Source organism: Contarinia nasturtii, unplaced genomic scaffold (genome assembly GCF_009176525.2).
Source record: "Contarinia nasturtii isolate CC-2019 unplaced genomic scaffold, AAFC_CNas_1.1 Cnas_scaffold_6472, whole genome shotgun sequence".
In the NCBI taxonomy this organism is placed as follows: Eukaryota; Metazoa; Arthropoda; class Insecta; order Diptera; family Cecidomyiidae; genus Contarinia; species Contarinia nasturtii.
Window position 1 is genome coordinate 1,118 of NW_022203729.1, and position 15,657 is coordinate 16,774.

At 35.0% G+C, this 15,657-nt stretch overlaps 1 protein-coding gene across 1 annotated transcript in view; it reads right to left on the reverse strand.

Annotated features, from left to right (window-relative positions):
- Positions 1-272: 272 nt before the first annotated feature.
- Positions 273-15,657, reverse strand: part of LOC116351869 — a gene marked incomplete at its 5' end in the record, with an annotated part of 17,134 nt that continues 1,749 nt past the window's right edge. Inside the window, 6 exons of the mRNA XM_031784016.1 lie at positions 273-2,806; positions 2,887-3,370; positions 3,465-3,655; positions 4,326-4,468; positions 7,897-8,099; positions 8,272-8,405. Of these exons, the coding sequence (XP_031639876.1) occupies positions 2,514-2,806; positions 2,887-3,370; positions 3,465-3,655; positions 4,326-4,468; positions 7,897-8,099; positions 8,272-8,405 (1,448 nt within the window). The remainder of the gene's footprint in view (positions 2,807-2,886; positions 3,371-3,464; positions 3,656-4,325; positions 4,469-7,896; positions 8,100-8,271; positions 8,406-15,657) is intronic.

The following is a 15,657-nucleotide window of genomic DNA, read 5'->3' on the forward strand; positions in this document are numbered from 1 at the left end:
GCCAATTTCCCATTGACGCTTCAAATAAATGTGGTCAAAAAAGAGGTTATGTCAAGTATAAAATTTTCGTTGATATTTGGTACTAGATTTTAGTACTAGTTTTAGTACAAATCTAGTACTCTTACACAATGAACTTATTGTTCAAAATTAGTTTAATGTACATAATCCACGGATAAATAAATAAATAAAACACACAATAAAAAATAAAAAAATAAAATTAAACATTTTTTTTTAATTATACAAATCAAGAAAAAACCATTTTTTCGATTTTTCATTGAAACATTTTCTTTTCAATAATATTTTTACAGTGAGTCGTTTAAGTAACTAGAGTAATACTCTAATAGCTAGAGTATTTTGTTAAGTATATTGGAATATATTGGTGGCATAGTCGTATATATTTGTTTATATTCTTCTTGTAAACAACTTCGCAATCTCCCCCTAGTGAGCAGTGCATGGCAAGATCAGGTGCGTTTGAATGGCATAAGTTGTTCAAAGAAGGCAGAGAACGCGAGCACAATTGCGAGCACCAAAGCTTCAACATCAACTGATGAAAAACACGTCAAGGAAATCAAAGATCTTGTGCTGAAAAATCGTCGATTAACAATTAGAGACCTTGTTGACATTACTGGCATTTCGTTTGGGTCGATCCAAATAATTTTGAAAGACCATTTGAGCTTCCGTCGTTGTGCATCTCGATTGGTACCAAAAACATTGAATTTGTTCGAAAAAGAGCGTCGTGTAAATGTGTGTCAAGAAATGATTTCTGACTATGAATCGATCATGGAACGCATCATTACGGGAGATGAGACTTGGATCTATGCCTACGACCCCGAAACAGCCGATCAACCCAGCGAATATCGTTTGAAAGGTGAACCAAAACCGAAAAAATCTCGTCAAAGTCGCTCAAAAATCAAAGTAATGTTGACAGTTTTCTTCGATTATCGTGGTGTGGTGTATTATGAATTTCTTCCAACCGGCCAAACTGTCAACAAAGAGTATTATTTAGGTGTTATGTGTCGTTTGCGTGAAGCCATTCGTCTCAAAAGGTCAAATTAATGGGACCACAACTCTTGGTTTTTGCATCATGATAATGCACCGGCTCACACTGCATTGATTATTCGTGACCATTTCGCCAAAAATTCGACTAACATCGTTCCGCAACCGCCGTATTCGCCTGACTTAGCACCGTGTGACTTCTGGCTATTCTCTAAACTCAAAAGACCGCTTCGTGGACACCGTTTCGAGTCGATTGAAGAGATTAGAGACAAATCGAAGCATGAATTGATGGCCATACCGGAAAATGACTTTTCAAAGTGTTTCGAAGATTGGAAAAAACGTTGCCATAAGTGCATTGCAACGGGCGGGGATTACTTTGAAGGCGATAATATTGATTTGGAAGAATAAATGTATACTTGTCTTTTTTTAAATAAAGTCCTACCGGAAAATGATCACAATAGTAATTTAATCTACGACAGTCATTAAACGTTTCTCGACATTTCATCTCTATGAAGTAAAAACAAAATGGAGAGAGCTGGGGAGAGAAAGATATAGATATGCACTATTTCAAAATGTTCTAACAATACTAAATGTGATTACCGTATCGGTGTTGTTTCAACTGGTGCACAAAAAAATCCAGTTGAACTTTAAAATTAATGTTTTCATTATGATGAATGCATATTTACATTATAACCGCACATACCGTTATGAATTTGAGATTGGCTTATGCTAGTACATATTTAAACGGTGTAAGAATTAAAGTGACCCAAAATTCCGTTGAAAATAGAATATACCAAGAACCACTCTAACAAGTAACTTCAATTTTTGCTTTATGTCATAAAAAATAATTTGAACCATGCAGCTAGATATGCACCAAACAAATAATTTTACTTTTATCACTACAGATAGTTTTTTACACAATTTATTCGTGCAGATTTTCTAATGTTGTTTCATGCAGAAATTCTAACCGGAGAATATTAAAACAATGCAGCTCGCTTTAATAGTTGATGTGTATTCTATCCGCGATTTCACGAATGATGGGTGGCTGTAGTGATAAACGTAAAATTATTTGTTTGATGCATGTCTAGCTGCATGGTTCAATATAGATTTCTGGCATAAAGCTAAAATAAAAGTTACTTGTTAGAGTAAGAGGCTCTTGATCTAGAACGTTAACATTTTTTCCATAGATTTTTTTTTTCAATGGGATTTCAGATCAACTCAATTCATAAATTTATAATATGCTTATAATATGAGTGGTTGAGAATGAATGATGTGCGAAACCGCGATTTCACACTTATGTTTGAAGTAATTTACTAATCAAAGACAGTGAAGAAGTAATTTCGACGAAATTTGGAAGATCTCAAAATTCATCGACAGTCTCATATTAGTCAGAAGTTACTAAAACCATATAAATATATTACCAGGTTTATGTATGTATTGTAAATTGTATAAATAAATCTTTGCATGATGATGTATTGATATTTTTTAATAGATGAGATTTTTATTATTTGTAGAGACTATTCACGGCGTGTTCGACCGTTTCGATATTTGCGATCACTACTTTTGGAACGGCTGCGCCGCAGACGTGATGGCCAACGATTATTATCACTTTCGCTCGTGGAATCATCATCATTGGAATTCTGATTGCTATCCGCACTTTGTTTACGTCCTGATCTTCGACTGTTTACTGGACTTTGATCATTTCGTGGCTTATGCCGATTTTTTAGCATTGTATCTAGGCATGGATTGGATTGTTCCAGTTCGTTTTCATTCAAAAATTCCATATTAATATTAATGTTCCGATAATATTCTATTTAGATGAAAATGATGTTAAAATTAGCTAGAAATCTAATATTGATAAATGAAATGGTACAAGAATCTAATTTTTACCCTCAGTCGGTTCTCCCCCATAGTTGAAAAAATTCGTTGCTAAATTTTGATCGCATTCTTCGTACAAAACCGACCCACTTTCATAATCATTCTCTTCCACCTCAATTTCCGGTGATCTTTTTCGATTACATTTATAAATTATTTGTTGATCATTTATAGATTGGTGTTGTGGTTGTAGCTGTGATGGTTGTTGTTGTGGTTGTTGCCAAATTAAATGTGGCACTGGTGGAGGAAGTGTTGGCCAATGTGACTGAGTGGCAGTACGACGGCATATTGGTGACATTGCCACCGGATTTGTGCGTATTGTCATGTTCGACATATTTGGCGGATGATAAGGATGGTCAAGTGGCGATGGTGGTTGTGGTGGCAGAGGCAATACATCACATGACTCACGAATCATTGGGGAATTGTATTCACTTGACGATGGACTCGTCGAACATTTTATACATGAATCATCTGATTGAGTACCGCGCTGCAAAGTCACCTAAAAAATCAATCATTTTCATTTCTGTGTTATATTACCATTTTTATGTGAACCATAAGCTTATTTTTTGAATTATTTTTTATGTTTTACTTACTGTTGCATACGGTTCTGGTGGCACCGATGGCAAATTTTTTTTTGGCATTATTTGTGTTACTTCAGCATATTCAGAGGAAAGATTTGCATCTTGAATGGCTACTGAATGTATTGGTTTTACTAGTGTATTGCCATGCATCCATAGTGTCTGCTGTTTATCAACCAAAGTATTTGCGGTTAAAATTCCTGGTCCTGTTATTTGGAAGAAAAATTGTGTTAAAAATAAAAATTAAATCATTTTATTCTGCATTTTATTGTGACCGTTTTATCTTAAATCAGTGCTTGAACCACTGTGTGCAGTAAAGAATTGTTTTTGAAAACTAAAATTTTATAATCGCTAAAAAGAGTCTCAGGTAGTATTAATCTTTCCGATTTGGTTTTGACAAGGAATATGTTTTTAGCATTTTTTCAAAGATACGAACATATTCCTAAAAACAAACGAACAAAACGAACAAAAAAACGAAAAAAATAGCTACGAACGAACGGACGCTCGTTGACAGAAGTCTGTCTTAAATTAGAACAAAGAATAGAATTTCAAATAGCCTCTTGAAATTCGAATTCAAACTTCAAAAAGAGTACTTATGTAAATAAAATAAAACTCTTTTACACTGTCATAAACGTAACAAAAAAATTTGCAACCCCGCTTTGGAATTGACGGTTTTTCAATCAAATAGGTAAAATGTACTTGACATGTCCAACCCTGGTGTCATTCCATTGGGATGTGCATATTGTATAATTTATGCATTTTTTGGGTGAAAAATAGCTATTCCAATGCAGTGCTGCCATATTTTCTGTCAAATTTATTACAGTGTAAGATATTCCAATAAATAAAAGTCATTGTGATAAAAAAAAGTAACCGTACCGTACGATGCTTTCATATTGCGTTTATTCTTTCGGGCCCAGTACAGTGCAAATATGGTTGCACTGATTAATGTTATCACAAGAATGGCCAATGCAATTCCAGACATCCAGGTTGTTGCCCACATTGCAACAGCTGGATCAGTTCTGTATCAAAAACGTAAAATTTAACAAAATATTTCAAATGATTTCATTACATCAACGAAGAAATGTGCACAAATTCCTTAAGTTTTCTTAATTTCAGAAGATAGAAACTATTGGGTAGACAAATTTTCGTGAATCATTTCCAATTTTCCAAATCTTGAACAAATTCAAATCAAAACCAGACTGTGTGCTTGCACTGATTTCAACAAGCACCGATATTTCTAGGTGCGTAGAAATGCTTACCAGTAAAGTACCCAAAGTGTGAATCAAAGTTTTTGATGTCACCTATACAGATATTACGCATACTCATGTAGTTTCCATTGGCATATAGTTTCAGCTGCCCTGAATGACCTAATTCGGAGGACGGGCGTCAAAATAATATAAAAATGAACCCTTGCCTTTCGATTTGGGTCATGTGTTTTATAGCTCGCCTGATGATGGAAACATTGCTTCCGAAAACGTTAGCATGACCCAAATCGAAGGGCAAGGGTTCATTTTTATATTATTTTCGCTTTATTATTAATAAGAAGTTTTCTTCACTTATTTTTTCATAATGTAAATGATGAAACTATTAATTCAAAATAATATTTGGACTATACTGTTATGTACTAAGCATATCTATGCACTTAGACATTCCTATGCCAGCTGAAATCAGTACGAATATACAATCTGATCAAAATCCTCCAAACGAAGTGTTCCAGCCTAAGTACTACTGTGATCAAAAAGTAAGACCAGTTTTCAATTTAAAATTTACGGGGAAATCGAATTACGAAAACCTTCTTGCTATCTTGTTTGTAGCACTGTCGTCGACATCTGTGCAAAGTTTCATGTCAGTATCTCCATGAGGTTTTGAGTTACGTCTGTTCATTTACATCAAGAAATTTTCATTTGGCGATTCACTATTTTTGCATTTAAACACATAAAAAATGTGTACTTTAGATATGGATTTTGTTAAAAATATTCAGAATTGTTAAATTACTACTAATTCCAACAAATTCAGTCTTCAAACAGTAATGTTGGTCAACATTTCACTCCAGAAACCCAATTCTATCGAACAAACGAAAAACTCGATTCTTGAGCTTCATGGGTTTTTCGAAACATTCAATAAATATTTTCAGAAAAGTTTATATCTGTCAAGTGAAAACTGTATGGGAGTAATGATATCATAAGAGAGAACCAATTTCATTCAGATAAAGATACGAAAAAATCATATTTCGGGATTAAATTTGCCAAAAGTTCACCAAATTCTCATTTTTTGACATATTTTCTCATTTTGGTACTCTATGCCTGAAGTACAACGTAATTGATACCCTATATTCATCAGAGGGGAAGCTAAGGTCAATACCAAAAACTTGCTCAAAGAAGTTGTTTGAAAAAAAAGGCTAAATATGCCAAGTGCACACAGACAAATATAGTTTAGATTATCGATAAAAGTGATTTTTCGCTTACAATCATGTCAGTATACGTTCCAAAAAAACAGCATTTGCGGGAAGTTTTACTTTTCTTCTTTAATTCGAAGAAAAATGCCACTGAGAGCCATCGATTACTGTCTGAAATTTATGGTTCCGGCCATACTCTATCGATTTCAACCTGTGAGTACTGGTTTCGACGCTTCAAGAGTGGTGATTTTGACTTGCAGGACAAAGAACGACCAGGTCAGCCAAAAAAGTTTGAAGATGAGGATTTGCAAGCATTATTGGATGAAAATTCGTGTCGAACTAAAAAACAACTTGGTTTGGAGTTGAATGTCTCCCGAACAACCATTTGTGAACGTTTGCATGCAATGGGAAAGATTCGAAAGCTAGGGAAATGGGTGCCACATCAACTGAATGAAAACCAATTGAGAGCACGAATTGAAGCATGCAAAAAAATCTCAAAGAACACAAAAAACACAGTTTTTTGTATCGAATTGTTACTGGCGATGAAAAGTGGGTGTATTACGACAACCCCAAACGTAAAGCAGCGTATGTTGATCCAGGCCAACCAGGACCATCGCAGTCAAAACGAGACATTCATTGCCAGAAGGTTATGCTGTGTATTTGGTGGGCCATCGTTAAAAAAAAGGTAGAAGACTTCGGATGGGATCGGCTTGATCAACCCGCGTACTCTCCAGACCTTGCTCCTTCTGATTATCACTTGTTTCGATCGATGCAAATGGGCTTGTCCGAGATATCGTTTCGAAATGCTGAAGGAGTGCGAAAATGGATCGATGAATGGATATCGTCAAAAGATGAGGAATTCTTCCGACGTGGAATCGACAAGTTACCAAAAAGATGGGCAGAAGTCATAGCTAACGATGGGGAATATATTGGTTAAAAAATATTGTACGATTTTTTTTAAATAAATGTGTCTTTTCACCCAAAAATCCTTTAAAATTAAATGACACACCCAATAAATAAATATTTGTGATACACATTGATCGACGAGCGCCAAGATACATCATCTTACACAGTCTACTCTCTTCACGTAAAAGAACAACAACAATTGTATGACACTCAAACGGCAACAATATAGATTGCAACCACTACTTATGCAAACAACGTTGTTGTTTGTATCTTACATGCTTCCACTGACCAATAGAATCACTGTGATGACTGTGTAGTAGTTGAATTTTACATTTGAACGGCAAATATAGTCAATTAATACATAGACATCACTTCTTCTGGCGAGTCAGTGGAAGCATGTAAGACACAAACAACGACGTTGTTTGCATAAGTAGTGGTTGCATTCTGTATATTCACCGTCCGAGTGTAGCCATACAATTGTTGTTTTCTCGTCAGAAGGGAGAAGGCTGTGATGTATTTTGGCGCTCGTTGATCAATGTGTATCGCAATATTTATTTACATTGAAGAAATATTTTTTTAATAATAAATAAATTTCTTTTGAGTTATCTTAATTTTTGTACAGATTTAAGAAAAAAAAATCATTTCTACCAATAATCTAAACATTATTTCTCTCTGTGTGTTTACTCAAACATCAACAATCTGACTATTTGTTTCATAAAAATCGCCAAATGAAAATTTCTTGATGTAAACGAACAGACGTAACTCAAAACCTCATGGAGATACTGACATGAAATTTTGCACAGATGTCGACGACAGTGCTACAAACAAGATAGCAAGAAGATTTTCGTAATTCGTTTTCCCCGTAAATTTTAAATTGAAAACTGGTCTTACTTTTTGATCACAGTAGTATTTTCAAAGTATTTTGCTCTTCACTTTTTTTCAGTGGAATCCAAACCTTCTTTCATTCATTTCCGAAATGGGACTTACACTGAATGGGATTTTTTGCTCACCCCTCTCTATTTGTTTTCAATCATTAAAATATTTCGAAATCTGAATAGATCTTAAATCTTGTGTCTGCCCCATAGACTATAATCGTTTGTATCATGCACTACAGTGTATTTTTTGTTAATTTTGCGTTCAAGTTACTTTGGCGGACGGGAAATAAATGATGGATCCATATGTAATGCAGCTGGTGTACTGTATGGTCCCATGCCACCAGCTGTTTGTGCTGCGACTCGAGCTGTGTATCGACCACCTGGATTCAAGCTATTTATTACTACCGATTGCGTCGTAGCATTTAAAGACATTTGTCCCAGCAATTTATTTGTTACATTTGACTTGATTTGAATCTATATGAATTAAAAATTTAACGAAAAAATCAATTTTTTGCCGGCAGAAAACATGTTGTAAAAAGAGAATGAAAAACAACTGATCGTTTTTCCAATTGTTTTTGTTATTTAGTTTCCAAATTATTTGTTCAGTTTTTGTTAATGTTTTCGTATATATATATTTTATATATACCTTATAACCAATCAGTTCACCGTTGAGCATATTTTGAGGTGGCGGTGACCATCTCACATACGCTGCTGTTATGTTGATAATACCAACTCGAATATCGGTTGGTGCGGAGCTGGGTGGCCCATCCAATGTTTTTCCTTTTATTCAGAAATTAAAAATTAATTTAATTATAAAGAAAATATAGAATTCTATCTATTTTGAAAAGTACTTATTACACTATTTGAAAGGGTTAAAGGAAGAACGTGATGTAGAAAAGTTCCGCGGAAAAATGTTCGGGAGCTAAGCTATCTGATATCAAATAGCTAAGCTAAATGATGAAACACGGAAGACCGCTGAAATGGCACTGTTGTAGTTCCGTATATATTTGGCGTTTGCCATTTCAGCTGTCTTCCGTGTTTTTCATACAAGCCGCCCATGTAAATGGTGAAAAAGTCGCGAAAAATGAAAAAAATAATTAAATTTTTTTTCTTCAATTCTCAAATACTACTTAATTTTCTGTATCACCTGGTGAAATCAGAATGAAAAAAATCGCATTCCTTATCATCAAAATCGCGATTGGCATTCGGTCACTATTCAATGGGTATCACATAGCAAGTTTATATGAAACTCTCGGAGACTCGGTATAGAGCACTCAAAATGTAAAAAAAATCCAGATCGTGATTTGAATGATAAGGAACGCGATTTTTTTCATTCTGATTTCACCAGGTGATACAGAAAGTTGAGTAGTATTTGAGAATTGAAGAAAAAAAATTTAATTATTTTTTTCATTTTTCGCAATTTTTCACCATTTACATGGGAGGCTTGTATGTGTTAGAAGCGTACATACACAGGCGTAAGCGAGAGAACATAGCGCTCATACACAATCACGCACACACAGGCATATAAGCACAGGCACACATACACAGCACAAGCATACGCGATAGAGTGACGCGAGAGACCGACTGACGTTTAGTATTAAGTAGTTAGTTGATATAAGACCATCAGAGAGAGAACAATAAAGAGAAACAAGAAGAAGAATTACATTGTATTTTATTATTATTATATTTGTTCCCTGACTCCGAACATGGTCCTTCGAATCGATTAAAATTAATTAGTTGAGTGAAGCAAAGCGATTTTGTGTTTATAATCAAATATATACAAAGTGAAGCGTGAATCGAATTAAAAAAAAATATTTAAAGCAAAATAAGCAAAATAAGCGTAAAATTATAAAAAGTAATACTCAAACTGCTCAATTAGTGAAGAATCGATGATGCTCAAAATATTCATGCGTACAGTAATTCTCAAACAAGTGTTTTTTTTTTTTTTTTAAATAAAGAACTATGCAAAATGTCATCGAAATGCGATCGAACGAAACTCCTTCCAAGAAAAATACACAGAAGTTTCATCACTTACTGTAATGCGTTTCAATGTTCTTGGCAATGATGTTTCTGTTCTGAAGAAAAATTATTTTCTTAATTCGATGCAAAATAAATAAATAAAGCGTGTGTTCTTTCTCTCTCTCTCCGGTGTCTGGTCAACCAACAAGCAAAAAATTGATCGAATGCGAATAAATGCAAAATCAAGTCAGAGCAACGAAAATCAAGCAAAGAAATATGCGTCAAAGCCTACTGATATCTATGTGATCAATTTCAAAAACTCTATGAAAGCAATGCAAATAAACAAAGTGTCTTACGTTTTGTATGCAAATTGGGTTTTGTCAATGCGTTTATGATTCATTTGAAACAAATTTCTGTGCAATTAATATGCGATAAATAATGCGTTAAAATAACAAAGCAATGAAGTAAAATGAATCTCAAAAAATTACGGAAATTCAGATCAAAACGGTAAATGTTTCCAATTACACGGAAGCAAAGAAGACCACTCTTATGCGTATAAAGTTAATTATAATTTATTGACATTTCTTAAGCGTTGAAGTTAAAAGCAAGTATCGGAATATTAAAAAGAAATATTTTTTACAGTGAATAGTATTCATTGCTAAAATTATTCAAGATTGACGCAATCGAATTGATTTAATGGAAAGAAGAAAAAGGTTTGTGTCAAGCAGTACAAACAGTTAGTCAAGCGTTATTCCATGAAAAAATTCGAATAAGAACATTTTATGCGAACGAACGATATTGTTTCAACTAACAAGCGGACAATGATTCTTAGAAAAGCTAATTGAATTTTTGTCGATGCAAGATGATTGAAGCAGGCGTTATGAAATATCAAACAAGAGTAGATGTAAATATGCGACAAATAATGCGTTAAAATGACAAATGCTGTCTGTCTTCAAAGAAGTGGATTTCAAAATGCGATGCACAATTTCAAAGCAACTGTTGTTTCCTATTACACAGAAACAAAGAAGCATTTTTATTCACACTGTTGTTCAAACGAATTAAGCGTTGAAACCACGTGGTACAAAGCAAGTCTTCAGAATTTTTAGGAAAAATTTCCAATACATTAATTCACTGTCGAAAATGTTTAAAGACAAAAAATCGAATTGATTTCAATGAAAAGAAGAAAAAAGGTTTGTATCAAGCAGTACAGACAGTTGGTCAAGCGTCATTTCATGAAAAAAAATCGAATGAGAACATTTTATGCGGAAAAAACGACGGTGTCAATATGAAAACGTACAGTGATTACTTGACATTTTTTGAAAAGCAAATTGAAATTTTTCAGATGCTAAGAAGACTGAGGCGCACGATGCGATGCGAAGCAAAATGAAATATACTTATCAAATCAAAGCAAAGCAAAGCAAACATTATTTCCTTATTATGCAAAAAACAGGGAATCAATCTGATAGGCGTATGAAGCAATGCTCATTGTGATAGAAATAAACGAAGCACTTTGACCTTTGTTCTTTAAGCGAAACAAATTATAGCAATTTCACTCTTTTTCTTTTTTTGTTAATTCAAAATAGTATGCGATGCACATTAGAGAAAAGATTTAAGCAAACAGAGTGAAGCAAATCAAAGCGTAAGCGTCATAAAATATTGTTTATATAAGGCAATAAACGTAATGCGAATGCGATATATTCAGAGCAATTTCAATGCAGTACGTATGCGGTTTATCAATAAGAGTTTGACAATGCAAATTTTCGGTCACAAAATCATGTGCAAAACAAGCATAGGATTATATGCGTCGAAATTGTGTCCGTTACACGAGAAATAAATGCGAACTCAGATACAAGCAAACCACCATGCTATGGCTACTTTGATCCAGTTCCAAGAAAAGCAAATCATGATTTCACAATTCATATGCATAGGCATCGTGGTATTGGGCGGTGAGAAATTTGAAGAGTGTATATAACATCAAGATGTGAAGGAGACCAAAGCAATGCGTTCGAAAGAGACAAAACGACAAATGTGCAGACGTGTTCTGTCGTGTCTCTTCATATAATTCCCCGTCTCTTTCGCTCTTGTACAGAAGTTATAGCGTCACAGATACGCTCTCAACAAGGGAAGTTTTGAGTGTGACGTAAATATCACTTTCTTATTGAACATCAACCAGTGAACACGTAATATTTGCCGAACAATTATTTTTTTCTTCATAACGAATTAAAGCAAATCGAAATATTATTTCTTTTTGGAACTAAACTGCCATTAAAATATTAAAGCGTACCGATAGTGATTTTTCTTGTTATTTTAAAACAAAATAAAAATTATAAAGCGTTTGAAAACAGGCAAAGGTGAAATAAGCAAATTTTAAGCGAATTATGTCAAGCGCACCAGCCAGAAGAGCAAGTCGGCTGGCAAGCAAAGCTACAATGTCTGAAATAAATGCATCAAAAACAAAGCGTAATGTTCATATTAAATCAATAAAGCGTATTCAAAGCCAAGTTGAAAATGAAACAACTTTAAGCACATGGTCGAAAGGCGAGTTGAGCGAACGCGTAAAAAAGTTGAATAAACTAGATGAAGAGTTGACACAAATTAATATGCAAATAATTTGTGAAGACGATGCAGTGGCACAAGAAAATGCGGTCGAAGATGAACAGATAGAAGATCTTCTAATTACGCTCAAAGCAAGATTAAGCGATCAACTAGACAAAATAAGCGGATCGTCAGTAATTCAAGCAAATCAAGTGACCCATGATAAAATATGCGTTCAAGTACAGGGTGCGCCATAATAACTGTCCCTTTTTTTCAATCGTTTGTTTTAATACTCAAATGTCTTGCGATTCACTCTGTCGTTTACCGTTATGTTTATTGGTGTTTACTCTAACTCTAATGATACTGCGCATTTATGTACAGTGTCTGTATAGCTTGCGATAAGAATGGATGTGAAACGTCAACTGGTACTAAATTTGCACAAACGGGGCTTGAGACAAATTGATATTTTTCGACAGCTACAAAATGAAAATATCAACTTGAAATTTGTAAAGCGCACAATAAAACGATACAAAGAACGTGGCAGCGTTGATATATTGAAGAAAACTGGACGAAAAAGATCTGTTCGTACCAAAAATCTCATCAAACGAGTGAGAGAGAAAATTCGCCGAGAACCTCGAAGAAGTGGACGAAAGTTGGCTTATGAGCACAAAATCAGTGAAACTTCAATGCGACGAGTTTTGGCAGAAGACCTGAATATGAATCCATTCAAAAAATGTCGACGACATGGTCTCACAATCAAAAATAAACAAGCCAGAAAGCAAAGATGTAAAGAGTTGTTGCGCCGGCACGCAAACTCAAACATTGTTTTTTCAGATGAAAAATTGTTCGTTTTACAGCCAAGCCTCAATTCGCAAAATGATCGTGTGTACGCAACATCAATCCTTGATATTCCCGAAGATAAAAAAACCATCGAACGAATTCAAAATGTTCCACAATTGATGGTTTGGGCCGCCATGTCGGCCGACGACAAATTTCCACTGGTTTTCGTCGAAGAAGGCGTAAAAATCAATGCCAGAGTATATATTCGAGAAATATTGCGTAAAAAGTTATTGCCACAGTCTCAAAGACTATTCAGAGGTGAACCATGGGTATTTCAACAAGATGGTGCACCCGCACATCGTGCAAATACGACACAACAATGGCTACGCACGAATTTGCCTGATTTCATTGACAGAGACTCATGGCCGCCATCGTCTCCTGACTTGAACCCGCTCGATTTTTTTGCTTGGGGATACATGTCGTCGAAGCTCAATGATCTGAAAATTACGAAACGAACCACTTTGGATGCATTCAAAAAGAAAATAATAAAAATTTGGAACGAAATTCCCATTGATATGGTGCGTGCCGCGTGTCAATCGTTTTCGAAACGTTTGCGTTTGGTAATCTGAGAAAGGGGGGGAAGAATTAAAGTCAAAGGCTGAATCATAATCTCTATACCTCATTCTTATATCGAATAAAATTATATCTCGATTTGATTCAAATTTCTGTGTTTTTTGGCTAGAAATAAAAGGGACAGTTATTATGGCGCACCCTGTACAACAAACAGATGCGACAGGTAACATTCCAAATACCTGGGGTACTTTCAATGGTGATTATTCAAAATGGAAAGCGTTTAGAGACGGATGGATAGCGTCGATGCATGACAACAAGAATGTCAAGACATTGACTAAGCTACGTAATTTATTGGCGGCATGCAAATGCGAAGCAAGCGGAGTGGTAGGAGAATGGGATCTCCTGGAAGAAAACTATGAGAAGGCGTGGGATCGTTTGCGTAGTATCTATGAAGATGATTATATGCAAGTCCAATCCTTTATGCGAAAAATGAACGAATTGCCGCCAATGCGTAATGCTTCCAGCAAAGCGATCCGAGACACGATTGACATCGTACAAAAGCATATTCATGGTGTCAGCAAGCATATTCAAATCGATGATAAACATCCATATATAGTATTCAATGTGATTGAACGCATGGATATGGAAACGTACAGAGCATGGGAAAAATACCGACCATCTCTGGCAAAAGCAAATGCTCAAGAAGCGAATCCGAATAGTGAGCGCAGTTACAATCCAAACAAAATAGGCAAGCATATTCCAACCTGGTCAGAATTGGAAGAGTTTTTGGAAGGCGAAGTCACAATTCGTGTACATGCAGAAAAGCGAGGCGAGTTAAACATTGAGCGTTCGAACTCAAATAAATCCAAGCAATATAAGCATACATACAGTCGAAGCAATGCGGAAAGAGAAGAATACCCTGATTTCTTAGAATGCGTACTATGCGATTACATACATCCACTATACAGATGCGAACAGTTTATCGCCATGAATTTAACTGAGCGAGAACATCATGTTGAAGATAATGATTTATGCGAAAAATGCTTGCGAAACAATCACGATGGTCCCTGTGCTAGAAGAGAATGCAATGATCCATGCCCAAGATGCAAACCGGACATCAGATATCATAATAGTTTGTTATGCCCAAAACAAGCATATGCAACGCAAATTGCTCATGGTTATCAGCACAGAGACAACAATAAGCGTAAACCGCAAGACAATTGGAATCATAATCAACATGAAGAAAAACGTCTGGATAACAGAGAATTCACCCGTTCAGAAGCAAACAACTCAGTCATGCGTACATAAAATTTAAATCGAAGCGATGCATTAAGCGAGCTAAAGAAAAGTGGAAACAAATGCAAAGTAATAGTCACTAAAAAAATATGCGTTGTTAGATGCCAAACAAATGCGAAAATTATTATTTTCATGCAGAAGAGATATTTTAAAAACCAAGGAATGCGATGCGATGCAAATGCAAATAATATTCGAAAACAAAAAGAAAGCTCTGGAAATCAAGGATACAATTAAATGAATTTCGGGCTCGGTCTCTCTGATATTAAGCGTCAAAGCATTTCAAGCACTCATGCAACTTTTAAAAATATGCGTACTCCCAAGCAATGCTAAATTATTTTATTTAAGTTAAAAATCAGGCTTTTTAACGGGGGGAGTGTTAGAAGCGTACATACACAGGCGTAAGCGAGAGAACATAGCGCTCATACACAATCACGCACACACAGGCATATAAGCACAGGCACACATACACAGCACAAGCATACGCGATAGAGTGACGCGAGAGACCGACTGACGTTTAGTATTAAGTAGTTAGTTGATATAAGACCATCAGAGAGAGAACAATAAAGAGAAACAAGAAGAAGAATTACATTGTATTTTATTATTATTATATTTGTTCCCTGACTCCGAACAGTATGAAACACATGGAAGACCGCTGGAATGACACTGTCGATGTTTTTACGCTCAAGTTCTTTCATTTCGATTTTACTATTAGGCTGTCAAATAGCTTAACTAATTGATATCAAATAGCTCAATAAAATAATATCATTTAGCAAAGCTATTTGGTATCAATTAGTTAAGCTATTTGGTGTCAAATAGCTTTGCTAAATGATATCAAATAGCTGAGCTAAATGATATCAAATAGCTAAGCTAAATGATATCAAATAGCTAA